This window comes from Furipterus horrens, unplaced genomic scaffold (assembly GCF_987537825.1).
Source record: "Furipterus horrens unplaced genomic scaffold, mFurHor1.1.pri manual_scaffold_7, whole genome shotgun sequence".
Taxonomy (NCBI): Eukaryota; Metazoa; Chordata; class Mammalia; order Chiroptera; family Furipteridae; genus Furipterus; species Furipterus horrens.
In genome coordinates, this window is record NW_028327177.1 from 27,679,132 (window position 1) to 27,699,476 (window position 20,345).

The 20,345-nt window shown below is 32.8% G+C and overlaps 1 protein-coding gene across 1 annotated transcript in view; it reads right to left on the reverse strand.

Moving 5' to 3' along the window:
• VPS13B (vacuolar protein sorting 13 homolog B) overlaps positions 1 to 20,345 on the reverse strand; it is a 714,607-nt gene that overhangs the window by 333,617 nt on the left and 360,645 nt on the right. The window contains exons 26-29 of the mRNA XM_090283521.1: positions 11,270 to 11,441; positions 10,513 to 10,627; positions 8,750 to 8,816; positions 4,532 to 4,940 (exon numbers count right to left, since the gene is read on the reverse strand). Of these exons, the coding sequence (XP_090139647.1) occupies positions 4,532 to 4,940; positions 8,750 to 8,816; positions 10,513 to 10,627; positions 11,270 to 11,441 (763 nt within the window). The remainder of the gene's footprint in view (positions 1 to 4,531; positions 4,941 to 8,749; positions 8,817 to 10,512; positions 10,628 to 11,269; positions 11,442 to 20,345) is intronic.

Below are 20,345 nucleotides of genomic sequence, written 5' to 3' on the forward strand. Positions count from 1 at the left end.
AGTATAAACTAGTACACCCCTTTAAGAGGAATTTTACATTCCTTTATATTTTAAAGGTACATGCCCTTTGATGTAGCAATCATTTTGCTAGAAATTTATTCTATAGATATTCTCATGTAAGTCATAAAAAATACCACTAAAAAGGTGCTTATTGAATAAACTGTCCACATAAGTCAAAGATTAAAATTAATCAAAGGCCACAGACAATGTGGCAGACCATATTTTCTGAAAATGGCCGTACCAGTGTCTTCCCATCTAATATGCTGATTGCCAAGGTACCTGCTTAGGAGGTGCTTACCCATCTGAGTTTTGGAAATTAGAGGTTAAAAATCCACCACAACCGCTACTGAAAAGGGGTGGGAGGAGCTTTAAAAATATTATAGCAAAAGTATAAAAATATTTTTGCAATTACAATCAATTGGGGATTTTCCTAGTTATAACAGCCAAATGGGAAATTTAAAACAACAACAAAACTGTACCATATGTAGTACTAGTTAATGCCTATAACACAATAAGCCAAAAACAACAGGCAAACAAACAAAACAAAATGCATGCACAAACAAAATAAAGCTGTTGCTTTTTCTCCCATCTCTCAAAGAGCCAGTTCTTATTCCTTCTGATATGTACACGAATCAATAAAGCACAGAACCTGTTTCAATAGATCATTGCTGACTGTAATAGAAAAATGAAGCCAGAGTAAACTAATGACCTTCTGACATCTGCCTCCTTGCAGAGGTAGGTGCTTGGCACACAGGTGCTACCACCTTTTCTGAGAGTAAGCTCCCACTGCCCTTCTTGTTGACTGAACTATGCCTGAACATTAGCATTTTCAGAAAATATCACAAATCCTGCCTAGTCAAAAGGGCTTCCAAGCAGACTGGAGGTTCCTCCAAACCAGAGAATTATAAATGTTAAGTATATATCCCAAAGAACTGAAACTGGGCTTACACATAGCCTGTTATGCCAGTTTCATTCACAGGAGCATTACTCACAACAGCTTACCAAAGGTGGAAGCAGCCCAAGTGTCTGACAGATGAATGGATAAAAAATGTGGTACATCCATATAATGGAATATCTTTCAGCCATTAAAAAAAGGAATGAGCAATTCCCTGTAAAAACATACCTTCTACTAGCAAATACCAAAGAGGTTCAGAAGCACTAAGTACATCAAATAGATAAAATATTTTAAGACAAATGAGCACATTTTAGGTGCAGGTCCAATGTCCACACTAAGAAACAGCTATGTCTAATTCAGGAAGACTTACCAGTATAAACACTATTGAACACCTATTTAAAAGCCTTAGCCAAGTCAAGGAGACTTGACTTGGGATGGTGAACGCACAATACAGTACACAGATGATGTGTTATAGAACTGTACACCTGAAACGGATGCAGTTTTATTAACCAGTGTCACCCCAATTTCAAAACTTAATAAATGGGAGATGAAGGATATCCATTTGGCTTCTCTTCTTTTCAATTGTATTTGTGACCGATATTGGTATTTTATGGTGTGGAATTTAAGGTATGAAACCTTAAATTAACAGTATAATGGATATTACAGGAAAAAGGACTTATCTTAGGTTTGGTAAACAAGTGGCTGGTTTGGCTCAGTGGATTGAGCGTCGGCCTGCGAGCTAAGTGTCGCTGGTTCGATTCCCAGTCAGGGCACATCAGAGAAGGAAAACTCTGACTCCAAAAAACCTCCGCTGCCTTGCGGCATACCTCTTCAGGGGAAAGGCTAAGGGAGTAAACCCCGACAGAAAATCTGGAGCCGGAGTCCCTAAGGCGGTTTGACGTTGTAGTCAACACCGGCAACTCCTGCGGCGCACCTGAAGCCAAGCTGTATTGACTCCGTCTTTCCCTTGGACCCTTCAGCTGCGAAGAGAGGGGGGGTCTGCTGCATGGGCAACAGCAGACCCTCCATATCACCCTGCCCAGGCTCTGTAGCTTCAGCTTCACTGGAGAGGACACTCCAGCGTCATCGCAAGATGTCGATTCAACACGGGAGAAGACAGATACCGTGTCACTCCCGAGTCGGACTGCACAGCCATTCTTGGCGGTGCAGATAGACTCTTAAGAAGCTACACCATCGTCTCTCGAGACGGACGGCTGCCGGAGACGGTAAACAAGTGATTACTATTTAGAGACCAATTAAGTCATATAATTTGAGGACCATCTGTAATTCCTGAACACTTCTGTGTTACTAACGAAAGCATCGTAGTCGGATGAGTTGCTTTACTTCCTGATCTGTATGCATGCTGCATGACTATCCCCTGTTTTCTCAGAGTGCTTTCTCCCTCTGTTTTTCTCCACTTCAGCCTAACCTCTCACCTCCAATATCACTTTTTTCTGATGTTTCAATTAAATTTGGTCTTACCAATAGTTTACATTCAAAGGAAAATAATTAGAAAATTATGGAATGGAAAACACAAAGTATATACTAAAAATTTCAGGAAATTACAAAAGCTTACTAAGATATCTTATTTTTAATGAAAATTACAGGAATTCTAGTTAGAAATACGAATGCTTGTTTACCGACCAGAGAGAGATATTTGTGGAAAATAATATCTTTAATTACCGAAAAACATTTAGAATTTTTTATAATAAATATCATGAGACTCCACTTATTCTTACCTGGACACAAAATATTTATACTTTTATTTCAATGGAAAAAGACATGGATAGTGCAATATGCTATTTTTAAAATGTACATACTATTCCGGACTCTTTTCCAAAAACAATGATAAAGTTTCTGTAATCACAAAGCCAAACTACTGTTTCCATAGCGTTTTCCCCAATTCTCAGTTGGAAAATCAAAAATGTTTGAAAATCTCAGTAACCTTTTATGTCTATTTCTCTCCTTGTATGGTTATGAGAAAATGCTATTATGACTCTGAAACTGATTATCAGAAAACTAAATTGTATAAAAATGTAGGGTTTTTTATACCTATGTAAATTTAATATAAATATTATCTAAACATTCATTAAATATTCATATAACAAAGAATAACAAGAAGGAAAAAGCATAATGGTTATTGCCTTTGCAATAAATATGCAGCCTCTTTTCTGGTTAGTAGTGGTTTGTCTTGCATGTCATTTGTAACAGTTCTATAAAGACTATTTTTTACCATTCAGGTATTTCTACAAACTATCTGAAGAGGTGAAAACAGCTATACAGAGCTATCAGAATACAGCATATGCAGAGAATAGTGATTTCACATCTCAAAGTAATCAATTTTATGACAGTCACTAGTAAAAATTAGAATTAAAAAATAGGAAATGGTTTGTATTAAGAATCTATAAGTATGACACACTGAATTTATCTCCAGATAGACATCTTGGTAATTAAGTACTAAAATACTCTACAAATATTTTCTTTTATTTACAGAAATGTTAAATCAGTACTTTGAATACACCTTTATTATTGATAATATTAGGCAGAACACCTTCCCTAATTATAATAATCTATTATGTGTGACAGAACAAGGGAAAAATGAAAGAGAGAACAGCAAGAGTTTTGAGGCAGAAATTATCCCTCAAATATCCATTCTCTCCTCTCTCTCAAATTCACAGAGCCCTAATTTATTAGCTGGGCACTACTACCTAGGAAAGACTGTTTCTCACCCTCTCATATAGAGAGTATAGTCACAAGACTAAGTTTTGGCCAACGAGGAATAAGCAATAGTGAAATGTCAGACTTCCAAAAGTTCTACTTTAAAAGAAAGGGCACATGTCATTCTGATAAGAATTCCTTTTACTGAGAACTCACTGTGGAATTCGCACCATGTAGAGTCTCACGTAATCATCAGTTGAAATTAAGCTATCAATAAGGCTTACTATCAAGCTGCGTACTACTATTGCTATTTTAAACATGGTGATTTAGTTAACTTAACCAAGACGTCACATTTCATAACTGGTAACTCTGCAATTGGAACTCAGGTCTGTGTAACTCCAAAGTTCATACCATTTAACCACTATATTATAATTTCACTGAAAATTCTTAAAGTTCTTCATTCTTTTAGAACATGGGGAAAATTAAATTTTAAAAGTCACTCTTGTGGATGGAGGGAGTCAGATTATCAATTCATTTCATTGTAAAACTAAGAACAGTTTCAAAAGGCACTAAGAAACCTGAAAGAAGCCACAGGAATCTTGGTGTATTGACTAATTTTAACTATTTTTTAGTTTTCTTAGGTATATAGAACTCAATATTTGAGTTGAAAAACACAAATGACAGATAGTATAAGCTTTACTTTAAAAAGCCCAGAAGAAAAAAAAACAAATCTCATATTTGTGACTCTAGTAACTATGAATCAAAAACATACCCAGTATTCTGACATATCTCCTATAGTTGTAGAATAACTATAATATACACATATTTACTCTAAAACACACCAAACTGCAAACTATAACTAGCTGCTATGTTCCAAAAAAAAAAAAAAAAAAAAAAAAGAAAGAAAGAAGAAAACTAAGATCTCTAGAAGAAAGTTATTTAAAATCAGATCAAAATAATTTCTTCTGAAGATAATACCTTCAATATTTGGCTGCACTTCTTCTGTTTTTGGAACAAAAATTCTGATTACACTTGTGTTGATGTAAATCAGAGGTAAATTGCGTGAAGTCAGCGTATGAGTCCTCATGGGCTGACCAGAAGACTTCCTTTTCTCTTTTTGGGTCCTTGGTAATTTTGCTTGAAATATACTTGCAATGGCATTTAGTAAAGGGAAACAAAGGACAATATCAAAAGCTTGTGCTGAAAGAAGAATTTCATGAAGAAAATGAGGGGAACCATCCATTAAACCTTCAGATAACTTATGAAAATTTCTTCGCTCATTTCTTGATATTAACTTGTGACGAACATTTTTTGTTACAGCTTTTGTGTATGTCAAAGAAAGAAATCCATGCTGCTGATGAGAGCCATCTAGAAGTTTTGCAGTGGTCTGTTCCAAAAAAAGGAAATCACAATACACATTTCATTAAAAAACACTATTTGAAAGCAGAAAATGATCTCAGTTGGTGTTACAACCTTTCATTACATCTATACCTCTTAATATGCACATTACTGAACAATTCTGCAGATGGAGCAAAAGCTTCTAAGACTGTTGGTATGACTGACCTGAAAGTTAGAAATTCTAAACTCTAGTTTAGATCTTGAGAGAGGTTAATTAACCTCTTTGTGCCCATTTCTGTGATTTCTACAGTTTTTTAACATTCAGAATTTGGAACAGTTTATCTTTGGATTTTACCTTTTCATTCTTGATAAGAGAATAAACATGCTGTCACAATATGGGTCACAGAGGGGTTGTTTAGGCATGTGAAATTGAAATAATCATGTTATTTACTTCCATTCAGGCTGATAAACAACCTGAATATAGAAGTTGATTGACTTAATACTTATAAGAACATTGATTTTCCTTTAATAATTTGGCTAATTTATATGAAGACTGAGACCATAAAAAGAGCCTCTTTGATACCATGCTTTGATAACTAAACTAACCACTTAATGAATGTTTACTGGAAATGATAACATGACAACAGAAATAAAACATTTGAACCTTAATCTTAGTTATTTTTAGTGGGCTATCATATTGTTTACAAAATCTATCAATTATTCTACAAATCATATTCTTTGGGTTCTATACTATATTAATATACATACATTTGCCTGAGAGTGAAAATTATGTCACTGTTACTTCAATATTTCTGACATAATTTTTCTAATTGTCATACTCAAATTGCACACTATAAATAAATTACAGTAAAACAATGCACTTTTAAAAGTAAAATGCATACTTAGAATTTCTCAACATATAAAAAAAAAGCTCTTCAAAAGTTTCCCTGAACAAATTAATGTACATAAAATCCTATTTTACATAATATTCAATATAAAATTAGTTATTATATTTCACATTCATAACCCCTCTTCTCAAGGCTTAATAATTTTTTAGTTAGTAGAGTCCAAAGAGTAATGTTAAGAGGAGATGAACTAGGAAGAAGAACAAGAAGGAAATATATTCCCCAAACAGGAAACGTGAGAAGTAGCAAAGCAGAAATGTGTCTGAACCTATGTTATCCCAACATTATTAAAACTTATTTGCATTTTCTTCCTCTTGTGTTGTTGACTATCACCCAATGACATGGTCAGAGAAAAGATTATGCAATTCAGCTTTCCTGGTTGATTTTGTTTTTAATATGGATTTTACAACGGAGAAAAGTGTGATAAAATTTACTTTTGTATGTTACTTTTTTTAAGGTAATCTTATGAACATTAAAAAACTTGGAAAGCAGACATTAAACGAATGTGCAATATAATAATTGTTCATATAACTGTCCTGCCCTCAGAGCACTTTTTACTGTTCCCAGCCCTCTCATTGCCTCACACTCTCAGCACCATGGTGCTCGACGGCAGGCAACAGTGCATGGAGCCGGGAGGCTGTGCTGTGGCCCTGGGGAAGAGGCCACAGCAACACTCTGTCTCCAGGTATCCAAACTGGACATTGGAGGGGGGGGGGGTGTATGTGTGTGTGCGCGCACACGTGCGTGTGTGTGTGTGATGAAACACTAATGTAAATAACCCAACTCAAATCTTCATTAATGGCAACGTGTGTGTGTATGTGTGGTGTGTGTGTCTGTGTGTAGTGTGTGTGTGTGTGTGTGTGTGTGTAATGAAACAGTAATGTAAATAACCCAACTCAAATCTTCATTAATGGCAACATTTGAATCGAATGGAATTAGTATAAAAGGTACTTCAAGCTACAAATGTTTTGATTTGGAAAAAATATTTTTAAACATACTGAATGTAGGTGCTCTTAAAAAGCAAACTCCCATAGGGACAGTTTGTTTGTTGAACTACTGAATCCATAACTCCCTTAATATAAAAAGAAAAAAAATGGATGAATACTACTAGAGTTGGGATAATATATACTTTTCACACAGTAATAATCAGTATTTTATATGATTTAAGATTAAAATAAGAAAACACTATTAAGGAAATATCAATAAAATAAAAAAAGTAAATTGGATAGAAAAAAACTTAAAGGGTATTAATAATTAATTTTTACAAATAGATATCAAGATTATTAAGAATGCTTCTCAGGGACACTACTGAACATTCAAAGAGAAGAAAATAAATCTAAACAGAACTTCCTCTAACAAAAGCCACATTAAGAGACATCTTTTTCCAAACTAGGCTAGAAAAAATTCAAAACTCAAATCAGAAACTAGCATTTGCCAAGCAAATATATATTAAACATTAATTCTAAAAGTACAATTATTTAAAATACTTGGCTAAGTTTTATAATGCTGAAGATATATGCCTTAAATTTCCTTTTGAGTTACAAAAAAAGGGGATTGAAATAGATGAGTAGTTTATACATGTTAAGAAAATCTCTAATAGTTTGCAATAATTTAATAAAGAGAATCACTATTACCATTGTGAGCATCTGATCTTAATATTTTAAAATATATGTATCTTTACTGACCTGAAAATGTCACTTAAAATAATTAGTTTAATAATATACTCAGATAGATATATTGCACCATCAGGAAAAACAAGGACCCAAGCTTTTAAAAGCCAATGGTGTACAGTCCCACTGTTCATTTTCTATCCAGTCAACAACGGACATACAGCCTTTTCCAGATTCAAGAAGACACAACATAAGTTACTTTAAATGAGTTGTGAAAAGGAAATAGCTTAATAGTAGGAGAAAAAAGCAAACTAAGTAATAATTTTAAAAGGAATGACAATAGTATGGTCAACTCTTGATCATTCAGTTCATGTATAATTTAAAAAACAAATTTAACATCCAACTTTAAGTTTTAACGGTGATTGTGAAATTCGTTTGTATTCACAAAACCAGAGAGATAAATAGCATACATAAGTAACCCAGAAACAAATCAGAATATAGTCGAAAACCAGTCTATGATTTAAAAATTCATTATAGTTCATTTACAAAGTAGATGGTACAAAGGAAAAGGAAAATCAAGAGTTGACTCTATGTATAGTTCAATTCCTTCTCTGGGTTCCTGTTAATGGGAGTTCTGTAGCATAATTTAAAAATGATTTCTTACAGAAGGAAAGAAGTCAGAGCAATTACTGAAAGGGTCCTGCTTGCTGACGGGTCGAACCAACAAGGTGCGTCTGTTCAGCTTGTCAGTACAGGAAAGGAAGACACCTCCACATTGCCCCAGAGACCAACACTCTTCCCCAAGGCTTGAGGTGATGGACAGGAGCAAAGAAGGTGAAAAGACAAAAAGCAAGAAAAGCCATAAGCAAAAAAAAAATCTAGATAGTTTTAATTCTGCTCAAGTTTGCATCGGTTTAGATATGAGCCTCTGCTCGGTATGGGCTCTGTCTGGACCATGTTCTGCAAAAGCATCGTTAATGGAAATAAACATAAATTAAGTGTACAATGACTACTTTGAGTTTACGATAAAGGAAAATCCACATAACACACTTACGAATGAGAAAAACTCCTAAGAAAGTCAGTATAATAATACATTAATGATAAAGTATATTAATAAAAGCAATCCTACCTTCGACCCTTTGGAAAACTCATTTAATTGCTATACAGGAAAAATGGATACAAGCAGCTTAAAGAAATAGTTTTATTTTATAATGTAGTTTTAGAAAAATGGGTCAAAAATTACTGTCAGCTCTAATTATTGTAACCATTAGTCCTAGTGCATGAAAAAACAAAGATAAACAGTTTATATTTTTTAAAAATCATAATTACTAAATGAGTCTCACCACAGGTTTTTCTTTGCACTGTAGAAATACTCCTTCAAAATGTCCTGACTGCCAACCTTCCCCTGGCCTGGAAAACATAAGTTCACCTTATCTGTTCTCTTCAATTATTCTGAGTTTAAAAATTGAGCATATATAAATATTTCAAATAGTTATGATGTAAACACCACTACACTGAACTAAAACATGGATCTCACAATGCAATCAATAGAAATATTAACATTAGCACCATACCCTGGTAGTTCTGCACAGAAGCATTTGTCTTAATGATAATTTACATATTTATTTGGTTGGTCGGTTATTTCTGTCTCCCCCATGAGATTATGGGGTACATAAGGCCATGATTTATGTCTATTTTTGTTAATCACTGTATACTCACTCTCTAGTAGCAATGGACATATAATACACAATAAATACTTTAAGTGGAATGAATAAATTATCTAAATACTTAAAACTAACATTGCATCAGTAGTAGCTGGTTAAATTTAGCATATTCATAAAATGGAATACTACAGCATAAATTTCACAGTAAAGCTACTGATGATCTAGAACACAGAATGTAATATTTACATCATCAAGAAATTATTTCAGCTATAATATTCATGTATCACTTGCAAGGATCATTTTGAAATAGATATCAAACTAAAGAGCTAAACATTCCAGTACCAAAAATCAACTAATAATGCATAGTTAATGCAATAAAAACAATTATCATATGCTTGGTAAGAGAATACTATTATAACAAGTGTATGTGTATGTATATATATATACATATGGCAAAATATTTGGAACTTCACAGTTATGATACAATTTTTCAGCTGTAATAGTGGATAATTATTCACATGAGCAATATGCTATATGCTACAAAGATAAAAATTCAAATGTTTTAACGTAGAATTAGAAAGCTGTTAAATGAAAAAGACTTTTTGGGTATACAATGCATTAATAAACATATGTGCTTCTGTAGGGACTCAATAAATAATTTTTGAATGATTATTATGAAAGTGAACACACAATGCTATTAAAAGCTTTTTAAAATTATGTGTATATTTTTATGGTATGTGAATTATATTTCAATTTTAAAAATCTCCAGGGTAGTATTATTTAAAGAACAACAAAAACCCAAAAAGCATTCGGACATTTATTTGGAAAAAAATGACAAATTTGTTATATAGCTTTGGGAAAATATCTGAAACTTCACTCTTTGCTACCATTATTTATCATTAAAAACAAATTATATTTGCTAATAGTCATATTCTTGATAGAAATTTATTAGGGATAGAAAAATATGGTTCTAGAAACATCCACCATATATATTTTAATCATCTGTGAGATATGAAAAGTCTCCAGAGTGCAAAGGACATGAGTTGTTGCTTCATTTAATCTAAATTAATTATCCTGTTATAGGGAGTGGATGGCAAGGATATAGCAAAAACCAAAACCATTGCCTGTGTCCCAGGTGTCTTAGCAAATATACAGCATATCTAACAAATGTGTGAGATAATTAGTTAAAAGCAGCTTATGTCATTTAACATGGCAATATGGATATTTATGAACAAATTTGCCATTTTATGAAACAAAATTTCATTATATTCCACATAGGAATGAATACCTAGTAAAATTAACCAAATTTTTTTCTGTTAAGAATCCTCTTTGGGAATATAGTATTTCTAAAACAAATAACTCACCGATATAAATAAAAAATTCTTATTATACTTTGTTCAAAGAAAATATAGCCTTTCCCATAATCATTATTCATTATTTACCTGCTTCTATAGTGATCAATATTGAAACTTTCTATTTTACATTTCACTTTGGTATACACATCCTGGACATCTATGGAAGCACTGAGATCTTCTAGTTCACTGACCATACAAAGCTCTGCAATAAGAAGTAAACATTAATTAAAATACTGGCTTTACAATCAATGGCATATATATTCTTTATGTCTACAAAGGGACTGAGACTTTCCGTTATTTTACAATAGTAAGAGTAAGTGGGAGTAAGCGGGTTGATTCCCGGTTAGGTCACATGCCTGGGGTGCAGGTTTGGTCCCTGCCCTGGGCACGTATGAGAGGTAAACAATCCATGTTTCTCTCTCACATTTTGATGTTTCTCTCCCTCTCTCTCTCTGTCCATTCCCCTTTCTAAAATCAATAAGTATGTTCTTGGGAGAGGATAAAAAAATAAAAATAAGCTAAAATAAAAATAAAAGTTCGTAGTTAAGTGTTTTAAGTGCTATATCTGATATCAGTCATTAATCTTTGAATAGTTTTACTAACAATGACATGATACATCCATATGTCTAAGAAGAAATTACCTTATAATTTTTAAGATGTGTTTTAATACAATAAGGAAAATTCAGGTATAACATTCAATATCTTTGTATTGCTAATAGAAATCACTTGAATTAGACCTAATGATGTTTATTTAATTTAAATGGCAAAACTAAGTCTAATATTTCTTCTAAAAATAGTTTTTAATATTTTATCTTTTCAGTAAAGAAGAAAAGTAGTCCTGTACCGGTGTCTTTATTTTCAGGATCTGGAGCGAAGAGCTTTATAGTAATTTTGGGGAGCACCCATTGCATCCACAGGCTGACACGTCCACTGGACCCACCAATGTTACTTGTAGTCTGTTCCAGGGTAACAGAATCAGAGAATGGTGAATCATCACCGGCTTGCACCGAATCTCCCTGGGTTGAGGAAAAAACAACATTTTGTAACTTAAAAAAAAAAAAATTTAATTATTACTTATAACTTCTCCATATCACATATGCTAATACTAATCATGTAGATGTTTATGCTAATACCATTAACTAATAATATCACCATATATTAATCAATACACTATAGCATGTTTATTTGTTTAAAATGCATGTTTGCTTATTTAAACATTAGTTAAGTACTTAAGTCAGTCCAGTAGACAGCATTATGTATTAGGCTAAGGACTTTAGACACTAGCCATGCGATTTAATCTTTCAGTTTGTTTCCTCTTCTGAAAAATGATAATTATAATATTTATCTCTCAGAGTTGTTAAGACTAAGAACATGAATACAGTTACATATAATAAACAACTCATAAATAGTAGGTATAATTATCACCATCAAGCTCAACTGATACTTAGAAATTGTGCACTCACATTCTTAAGAATTTGGTATCCTGAACACTCTTGCCTTTCTCATTTTGTTATCTTTCTAACTTCAGCACATTTTCCTGTGCCATATATTCTCAACTTATAACTTCTAACTCCTTCTATGCTGAGGAGTAATTCCGCAGTTTCAACAGACAAAACAAAACAGCCCCTAAAATTTGATACAAGGTAATATAACACGATCCGTATACTGTTTTCTATGGAGAGTTTCTCGGACGAACCCCTTAGCCAAGCCATTAGCTTGGCATTTAAAAGTAGGAAAGATTAAGTAAAACTTCAAACCAAACCAAACCAAAAACCCTATACTGATCACCACAGACCTGCCATCTTTATACCTAAATAGGTATATGTACAGCTATACCTCAGCCAAAGAGTGATTCTGGTAACAAATTATTTTGGCTCACGAAGATTTTTTTTTGCTGTTTTTGGACTTGGCTAATGGATTTTTTAGTGAGTGCGCGCGCTAACATAAAGCAGAAAACATGAATGGTGGGGCCATTTCAGGAGCTTATCTTTTCCATGTGTATGTGTGTGACAAAGAAATGAGCTGAGCACATCACACAGGGGAGACCCACTGACCCAAATGGGTTGTTTACATCGAGACAGTGAGAAGTGAGACGCCTGATAACATAGGCTGCTTCGGGTTTGAGGACGATGTGCTGTAATGGTGTAAAGATCGTCAGTTTTTCATTCTTTCCATTCTCCATCCATTTGGGTAGCTGTTCATCTCAACCTTTGGTGACTTTTTGCACCTTTATCGTGTGCTTTTTACTATTTTATAAAACTTATCTTTAATTAGTGGGCAGCATCCATAAAGAATTAAATTATTTTCTATAGAAACCTATGGGAAATCACATTTCGACTAACGAACGTGATTCCGGAATGAATTATCTTCGTTAGCCGAGGTATCACTGTATTCAGCTACTATATGAAGGTTTTACCTTGATGTCAGTTTTACAGCATCATTTAGTCAGAATAAATCTGAATTTCATCAAACCAACAAAAAGAGAACAAATGGGGGTGATTTTCACAAAAAAAAAAACCAAAAAGTAAAGCAACGGTGTCCCGTGATTTACAGTGACAAAAAATTATAGACTTAAACCTGAAGATAGTGTAGTCATTCCTGGATCTGTTTACATGAAATAAAGTGAACAGCTTACTGTATGTGATGTTTTCATATAAATACTTCCCCAGTATTAAGTGGTCCTATATCTGTTATAATCAAAATTCCTAAAATTTAAGCAGCTATAGGAACATTTGGGTTTTTGATTAGCTCTCTAATGTAACACAACAACTAATGAAAAGCACAAACTAATCCCAGAAAAGGATGCATTTTATAAAGTCAAATTAAATAAAGGACAACATCATAAGTCAGTATGCCTTTCTTTAAGAATAGGTTGTTAGATGAGATGCATTCATAAATTAACTCTCCCTCCAACAGAAGAGTATCACAATCACAAGAATGGAAACTGCAGATAAAATAGCCATCTCATGTCAATGAAACCTGGATTTTTTAGCACTGTTAGGTATATTCAGTATGAATGCTAAAAACTGTGGCTTCAAGTTTAATAAGTAAGCACTCCTGGGAAAAACTTTTGCTCTCCTTCCTCACAGTTTGAATTTTCATTTTGGATTTATAACATTTGGTGTGGTGTTGTTAAATATGTTTATGCATTAATTTTCTGCTCTATTTCCAATTCTATAGCAAAAATCGAGCCAGAACTGGAGATGCTGAACTATTTTCCCACACCTCTTTATGCCAAGTTCTAAAATATACAGTTTAATTCCTTCACCATTTTGTTGCAAATTGACTAAAATACTGAGTTTATTTTCCTAGCTGAATTTATCTTTGTTCATCTGGAAGAGCAAACACTTCAGCCCTTCATCCTTGGCCTGTGTCAGAGCTCAGGGATGATCATAGTTTTGGCCACATTGCTATTCTCCCTTATCAAAATAACTCCAGAGTTCTTGTTCAATCACGAAACTTCCCAAAGGGCTAAACACTTCCACCACTGTTTGTACTTAAGTCAACAGTAACAAGTGGCCTGCTGTGGTTTCCACTACCTTTGCTCCCATTATTTCAATGCAAGGGTGGGAAAAATGATTAACCGTTTCTTAAGCTCAGTACTTAAGCCTTTCACTCATATTTCCCCTTCTACACCACCCAGATGGATATTCAAGGAAGCTAGAGCTATATTCACTGAAAAGTATGGTGCTCCCTATCAACATGTCAACATGAAAAGAATTACTCATAGTTTAAAGTATAAATCATCCAAGGATCATATAAACAAATACTTCTACTTAATACAAACAATTGTTAAGAGTGTGCTTTTTAAATCTAGATTCATTTGTAGTAAATTCTTTACAGTTAAAACAATTTAAAAATAATAGTTTTGACCCAACCCAACAAGAAAAAATAAACAGTAAATGTTTTTAAATTTTTATGAACTTTTTAAATGCAAGTACTAATTAGGAATTTAATTCAAAATTGCAATTTCAAAGTGGTGTCCAGGTACATAATTGATATAAATAAGCACGACAAATGTAATGTGTCCTGAGATTAATAGATTATATTTAACAACAAAACTACTTGAATTTTAGAAACCAAAAACAAGTAAGCCAATAACTGAAGAACTAGAAAGATTTTCTAGTATAATTATTTAGAAATAGAAAAAGCATTACAAATAAAATATTTTGTTGATTGGTATGTGAAGGCTAAATAGTAACCTTCACTTATCTAATATGCTTTGATATATTATCTCTTTGTTCATTCAACAGCTATTTAATTGATTAATGATAACCTAAATACTAGGATTCCTACATTCTGAATAAAAGTTTTCCACTAAATGTTAAAGATAAATATTAAATGAAATAAATCTGTATTCAGGAGGACATTTAAAATTAATAAGAGCCATTCTTAAATGTTTAAACTATGTTTACTTTCTAAAGGGTTGTTTGGAATATGTAATAATTTAAGGTGCATTACCATTTAGGTTAATTGCACTTGAATAATTAAAAAACTGACAACAGTATTGCTATATTAGATGATGTCAAACTAAGTATCAGTCTTTTATACACTCTTTTTGAAACTGATATATAATCAATGTATAACATTATGTTAATTTCAGAAGAACAACATAATGATTCAGTATTTGTATACATTGTGATATGATGACCACAATAAGTCCAGTTAACATTCATCACCACACAGTTATAAATTACTTTTTCTTGTGATTAAAACTTTATAGATCTACTCGTAGCAACTTTCAGATATATAATTGAGTATTGTTAATTATAGTCACCATGTAGTACGTTATATATACCCCAGGACTTATAACTGGAAATTGGTACGTTTTGACCACCTTTACTCATTTTACCCCCTTCCCCAATTTTCACTTTTAATTTAACTGGAAATAAATGCATTTTAAACAACCACTAGACACTAAGAAATAAACAACTTTATGCTGGATTTTTTGAGATCAGGGATGCTAAAAGCATTTTAAATTCCTGAATCAATAAAGAATGCAAGTCAAATTTTGTCATGAAACTAAGCTTCGATACACTAGAGGTTAGTCTGTCAATTCTTATTTTAATGTGTGTTATAAATCAACATTCTAGCAATCAGCATTTTAAGTTTTTCTAAGCTTTAAAATTATTTTTTATACCAATGCTGTGAATAATGTTGCATATAAAAGACATTATTCATACATACAAGAAAGCAAAAATGAAAACTTATAGCTATGAAATTAATAGTAAGAAGGTCCCAGGCTAGTAACGATAGATCCTGGAGTCCCTCAGAGAAGCAAACACATAAAAGCCCTATTGAGGAAATAGGCCATGGCCTCATAAATGAAAGCCCACTAAAGAAGAACTCCCAAAATAAAATTACAAAACACATAAGAAAGCAATCTACTATAAGAAAAAATTAAGAACACAACACACAGTAGGATTAGACTCTCAATAAATGCATTTAACAGATCTGATAGAAATATAAAATTATGTTTAAAACAATTAAAGATATAAAAACAAAAATAAGCTCAGTTTTATGTATTTACATAAAAATATATTTGTAGTGACTTAATGAACATATACATCTCTATGCCCTGTACCATAATAAATCAGTTTTAATTTAATTATAGTGAACTGATATTCCCAAATTATTTAATATCCATATATTCAAAAACAATGTATATGAAATGTATTCTGTACTAAGCCCTATACCAGTTGCTTAAACTAGTGATATCCTCGGAAAATGAAGATAATTTGTGACAGATGACAGTGGAAAGTTTGTATTTCACATCCAGCATGGCACTGAAACAATAAAATCATTATTTAACACCTTCACTTCTGAGCCAGTGGAAGTCTCTCAGTCTAAATAATTTTTTTCTAACCTATAATGCTGGACTTAACACTTTTTTAAAAATGGAAAGCAAAATAAAATAAAAAGTACAGCTAATATGAAAATAGTAAACGCAATAGAGGATCAATTTTTCATATTTTGCTATTTCTACAAAATTTATTAGAACTGAAACAATACTAGATGTTTTCCTTCACACAAAATTACTGCCAAAAGAAAAATTGTGTTCAACTTAAAAATATTGCATACTGTTTAGAAACTTAAGTGCAATATTTATTAAACATAGTTCTAGAAGCCCTAGCTAGAGCAATTAGGCAAGAAAAAGAAATAAATGGTATCCAAATTGAAAAAGAAGTAAAACTATCTCTGTTCACAGAGAACATGACCTTATATATAAAAATCCCCAAAGATTCCACATACACACACAAAACCAAAATCTGTTAGAACTAATAAACAAATTCAGCAAAGTATCAGTATACAAAACCCACTTGCAAAAATCACTTGTTTTTATATACTAAGAAAGGACAATCAGAAAAAAAACAGGTGTAGCATCAAAAAGAATGAAATACATTGCAATAAACTTTGCCAAGGAGGTGAAAAACTTGTATGCTGAAAACTACAAAGTATTGTTAAAAAATTATCAAATATGCAAAGAGAGGAAGAGATGTGCTACATTCATTGGTTGGAAGACTTAATATTAAGATGGGGCTCATATGTGGAATCTAATGACCAAAATAAACTAACAAACAAAATAGAAACAGACTCATAGAGAGCAGGCTAACAGCTGTTAGGGTAGGGGTATTGTATTGGGAAGATTGAGAAAGAAAGAAAAAAATAAAGGAGAAAAAAACTAATGGACATGGACAACAGTGTGGTGATAGCCAGGGTGAAGGGGGAGTGGAGAGAGGTGGAGGAGGGTCCGGGGGGATAAACGGTGATGGATGGAGACTTGATTTGGGTTAGTGAATACAAAATACAGATTATGTGTTGTAGAATTGTGCACCTGAAACCTGTATATTTTTTTAACCAGTGTCAGCCCAATAAATTCAATAAAAAGAAAAAAAGGGGAAAAAAGATAAGGAGTTCTACTTAATGGGCACAAAATTTCAGTTCAGAAAATAAAAAGTTTTGGAGTTTGATGTGTGACTGATGGTTACACAACAATGTAATGCACTTCATGCCATAAAATGGTATACTTAAAAGTGATTAAAATGGTAATTTTGTGTTATGTATATTTTACCATAATAAAAAATAACATAAAAAGTTAACTGGGACATAAAATCATACATTTATAGTAACAAAAATAAATTGCATTTATTTAGCATCTATAATATGTTTAATCAGTTTTATTTGATAGAGTATGACGCTGGAATGGAATTCAAATGTTCATGATTGTTTTATTTTATGAATGTTATAAAATTCATTTTTTAGAAATACAGAAATATCAATGTCAGAGGCAGAATAGGATCAAAATCCCTGCCTATATTTCCTTTACATTAATTACATTAGTGTCCTTTGTCCATCCAGTTTTTACCATTCATTCTGTCTCTTTTCTAATAATCTCCTAAATTAAAACTTCTTATATATTCAATAACACATAAACTAAGACTCTTCAGTTGGGATGAGATATACGTTATACCAAATTGCCTTTTCAGTTAGTATTACCTTGCTGATTATCATGGGAATATAAAGTGACTGTGAGAATTTTCACATGAAATTCTCAATTTTCAAGAGTATAAAACAAGTTTATGAAGATAGCATAATCTTGATACCAAAATATGAGCAAAATATTATAAGAAAGAAAAGTTAAAGACCAGTATCACTCATGACTGTAGATAACAAGATCCTAAATAAAATACTAGCAAACACAATCCAGCAAGATATAATATATATATCACAATCAAGTTGGATTTATTTAGTGTCCCTACTTTATGTGACTTTAATTCACTGTGTTTCAATTTCCTAGTACATAAAATAAGCATGCCAGTCTAAATGATCTCTCCAAAAATTACTTTTTATTATATATAGGAGTTGGTAGAATTAAGAGAAACATCTCTGCTCATTTGTCAGACTCTGCAAAATTATTACACCAAAGTCAGAGGAAGGCAATTCTTTGGAGAGAGTCTACGGCAAGGAGTGGGATAACAGCAGACACAATTTAGCTAGTTTTCCCCAGGAGAAAAAAAATACACCTTAGAGAAAATTACTAATTCTATTTTTCTGTTTGCAAGGTTACCATAGAAACTAAACACACTACTCTAACTTTTCTTTTTTTCCCTTTGGTACCCACACTCTCTGCCAAATCTTAGAAATATACTTGAACAAATTCAGGGATAATATTAAGTGTCACTATAATTCTAGACCATCCATACTAGTACAAAGCAAATAACACTAAAATGACAGAAATGTGCTCCTCTGAGTTAGAAAATCAGTACTGAATACAGTATATTTAAAGATTCTGAATTCACTTTCTTTCCCCTACCCATAGTTTTTATACCAAATGACTTGGTTATCGACATATTTCAACAGATAAAGAAAAAATAAAATAGCATGTCTGGTATTACCTTAGTTTTAAAGTGGTTTGTCAGATCCAAGTCATAAAAGATGCATATAATTTCTTCAGGATAAAATTATTTCATTAAAAGCTAATCAACCCTTGTACACCAATGTTCATAACAGCATTATTCATTATATCCACAAAGCAGAAACAATCCAGATGTCCATTAACAGATCAATGGATAAACAAAACATGTATTATACATACAATGAAATATTACTCATCCATAGACAGGCATGAAATTCTCACATATGCCACTACATGGGTGAACCTTAAAAACATTACACTAAGTGAAATAAGCCAGACACCAGAGGACAAATACTGTATGATTCCTCTTATATGAGGTGCCCAGTATAGGCAAATTCATAAAGACAGAAAGTATAACAGAGGTTATGAGGAACAGGGAAGGGAAAATGGGAGGATGGGGAGTCATCATTTTAATGGGTACAGAGTTTTAGTTTTAAATGGTGAAAAAGTTCTGGAGGTGAACGGTAGTTATGGTCAGAAGACACTATGAATATACTTACTGCCACTCAATTAAAACAGTGCATCTTATACACTTATATTTACCACAAAAAAAAAAAAAAAAGGAACAGAAAACAAACAAATCACCGCAAAAGTTAATCAATGGTATTGAGAAACTAATATAATATGTACAAGGCAAAGTAAGAAAAATCAAGATTCAAAAGACCAGTTCTTAGTACTTAATGATGTTAAAGAAATTTTAAATCAAGTAACATAACAGACTAAGCTGAAATGAGCATTTCTCTTTTCCACTACAAAAACAAAGACATTCTGGATAAAATACAATTAGAATTTGTTTTAATACATGGGAAGTGCTGTATGCCTCTTCTTTGGCCTATATCTACTCTCTGCTGTTTTCCACCCTCTGTGCCTGGGAAGGTAACTTATATGAACAATATATTATTAATCCTCTTGTCCTCTGGTTTCTGTTTGGTTTCAGCTAACAAGGAACAGTGGCAGCATATAGGAATGAGGGAAGTCAAGGTATTTATTCCCTGTTCTGATAACCTCTCCCTCCCTGGCTTTAAGCCTATTGGTAGCAACGACATCCAGTGTTACTAGATCCAGATACTGCACTGTCTCCTGTGGTTTCCTTTCCCAAGTCAGCACCTTTGTCCTTTTATTATCTCTCTTTAAACTGCAGGATTTAAGAATGAGTATCTTTTTCTGACTAATACAATAGCCAAACTTGAAATAAGAGCAAATCTCGAAGTGTCAGAAATGAAGAGGAAACACCAAGTCAGGGCGATGAGTGGAAACTGAGCACATGGTGGCAAATGGAATTGTCCAGGGCAGGTAAGGGTTTAGGGGTGAGCAATGGCACTCAGGGGCTGGAGACCAGGCTTACAGCCTGAGTTAAAGGGTCCTTTGCATAAGGCTTGGAGCCAAAACAAGATGCTTCTCAGCAAAAGGGAAAATCTACTCGGGGCTTCCCCAGACGGAAAAGAAGTATCATAGATGTTTTCTATATGAGGTACCGAAGTGGGGAGGCAACAAAAAAGAAAAC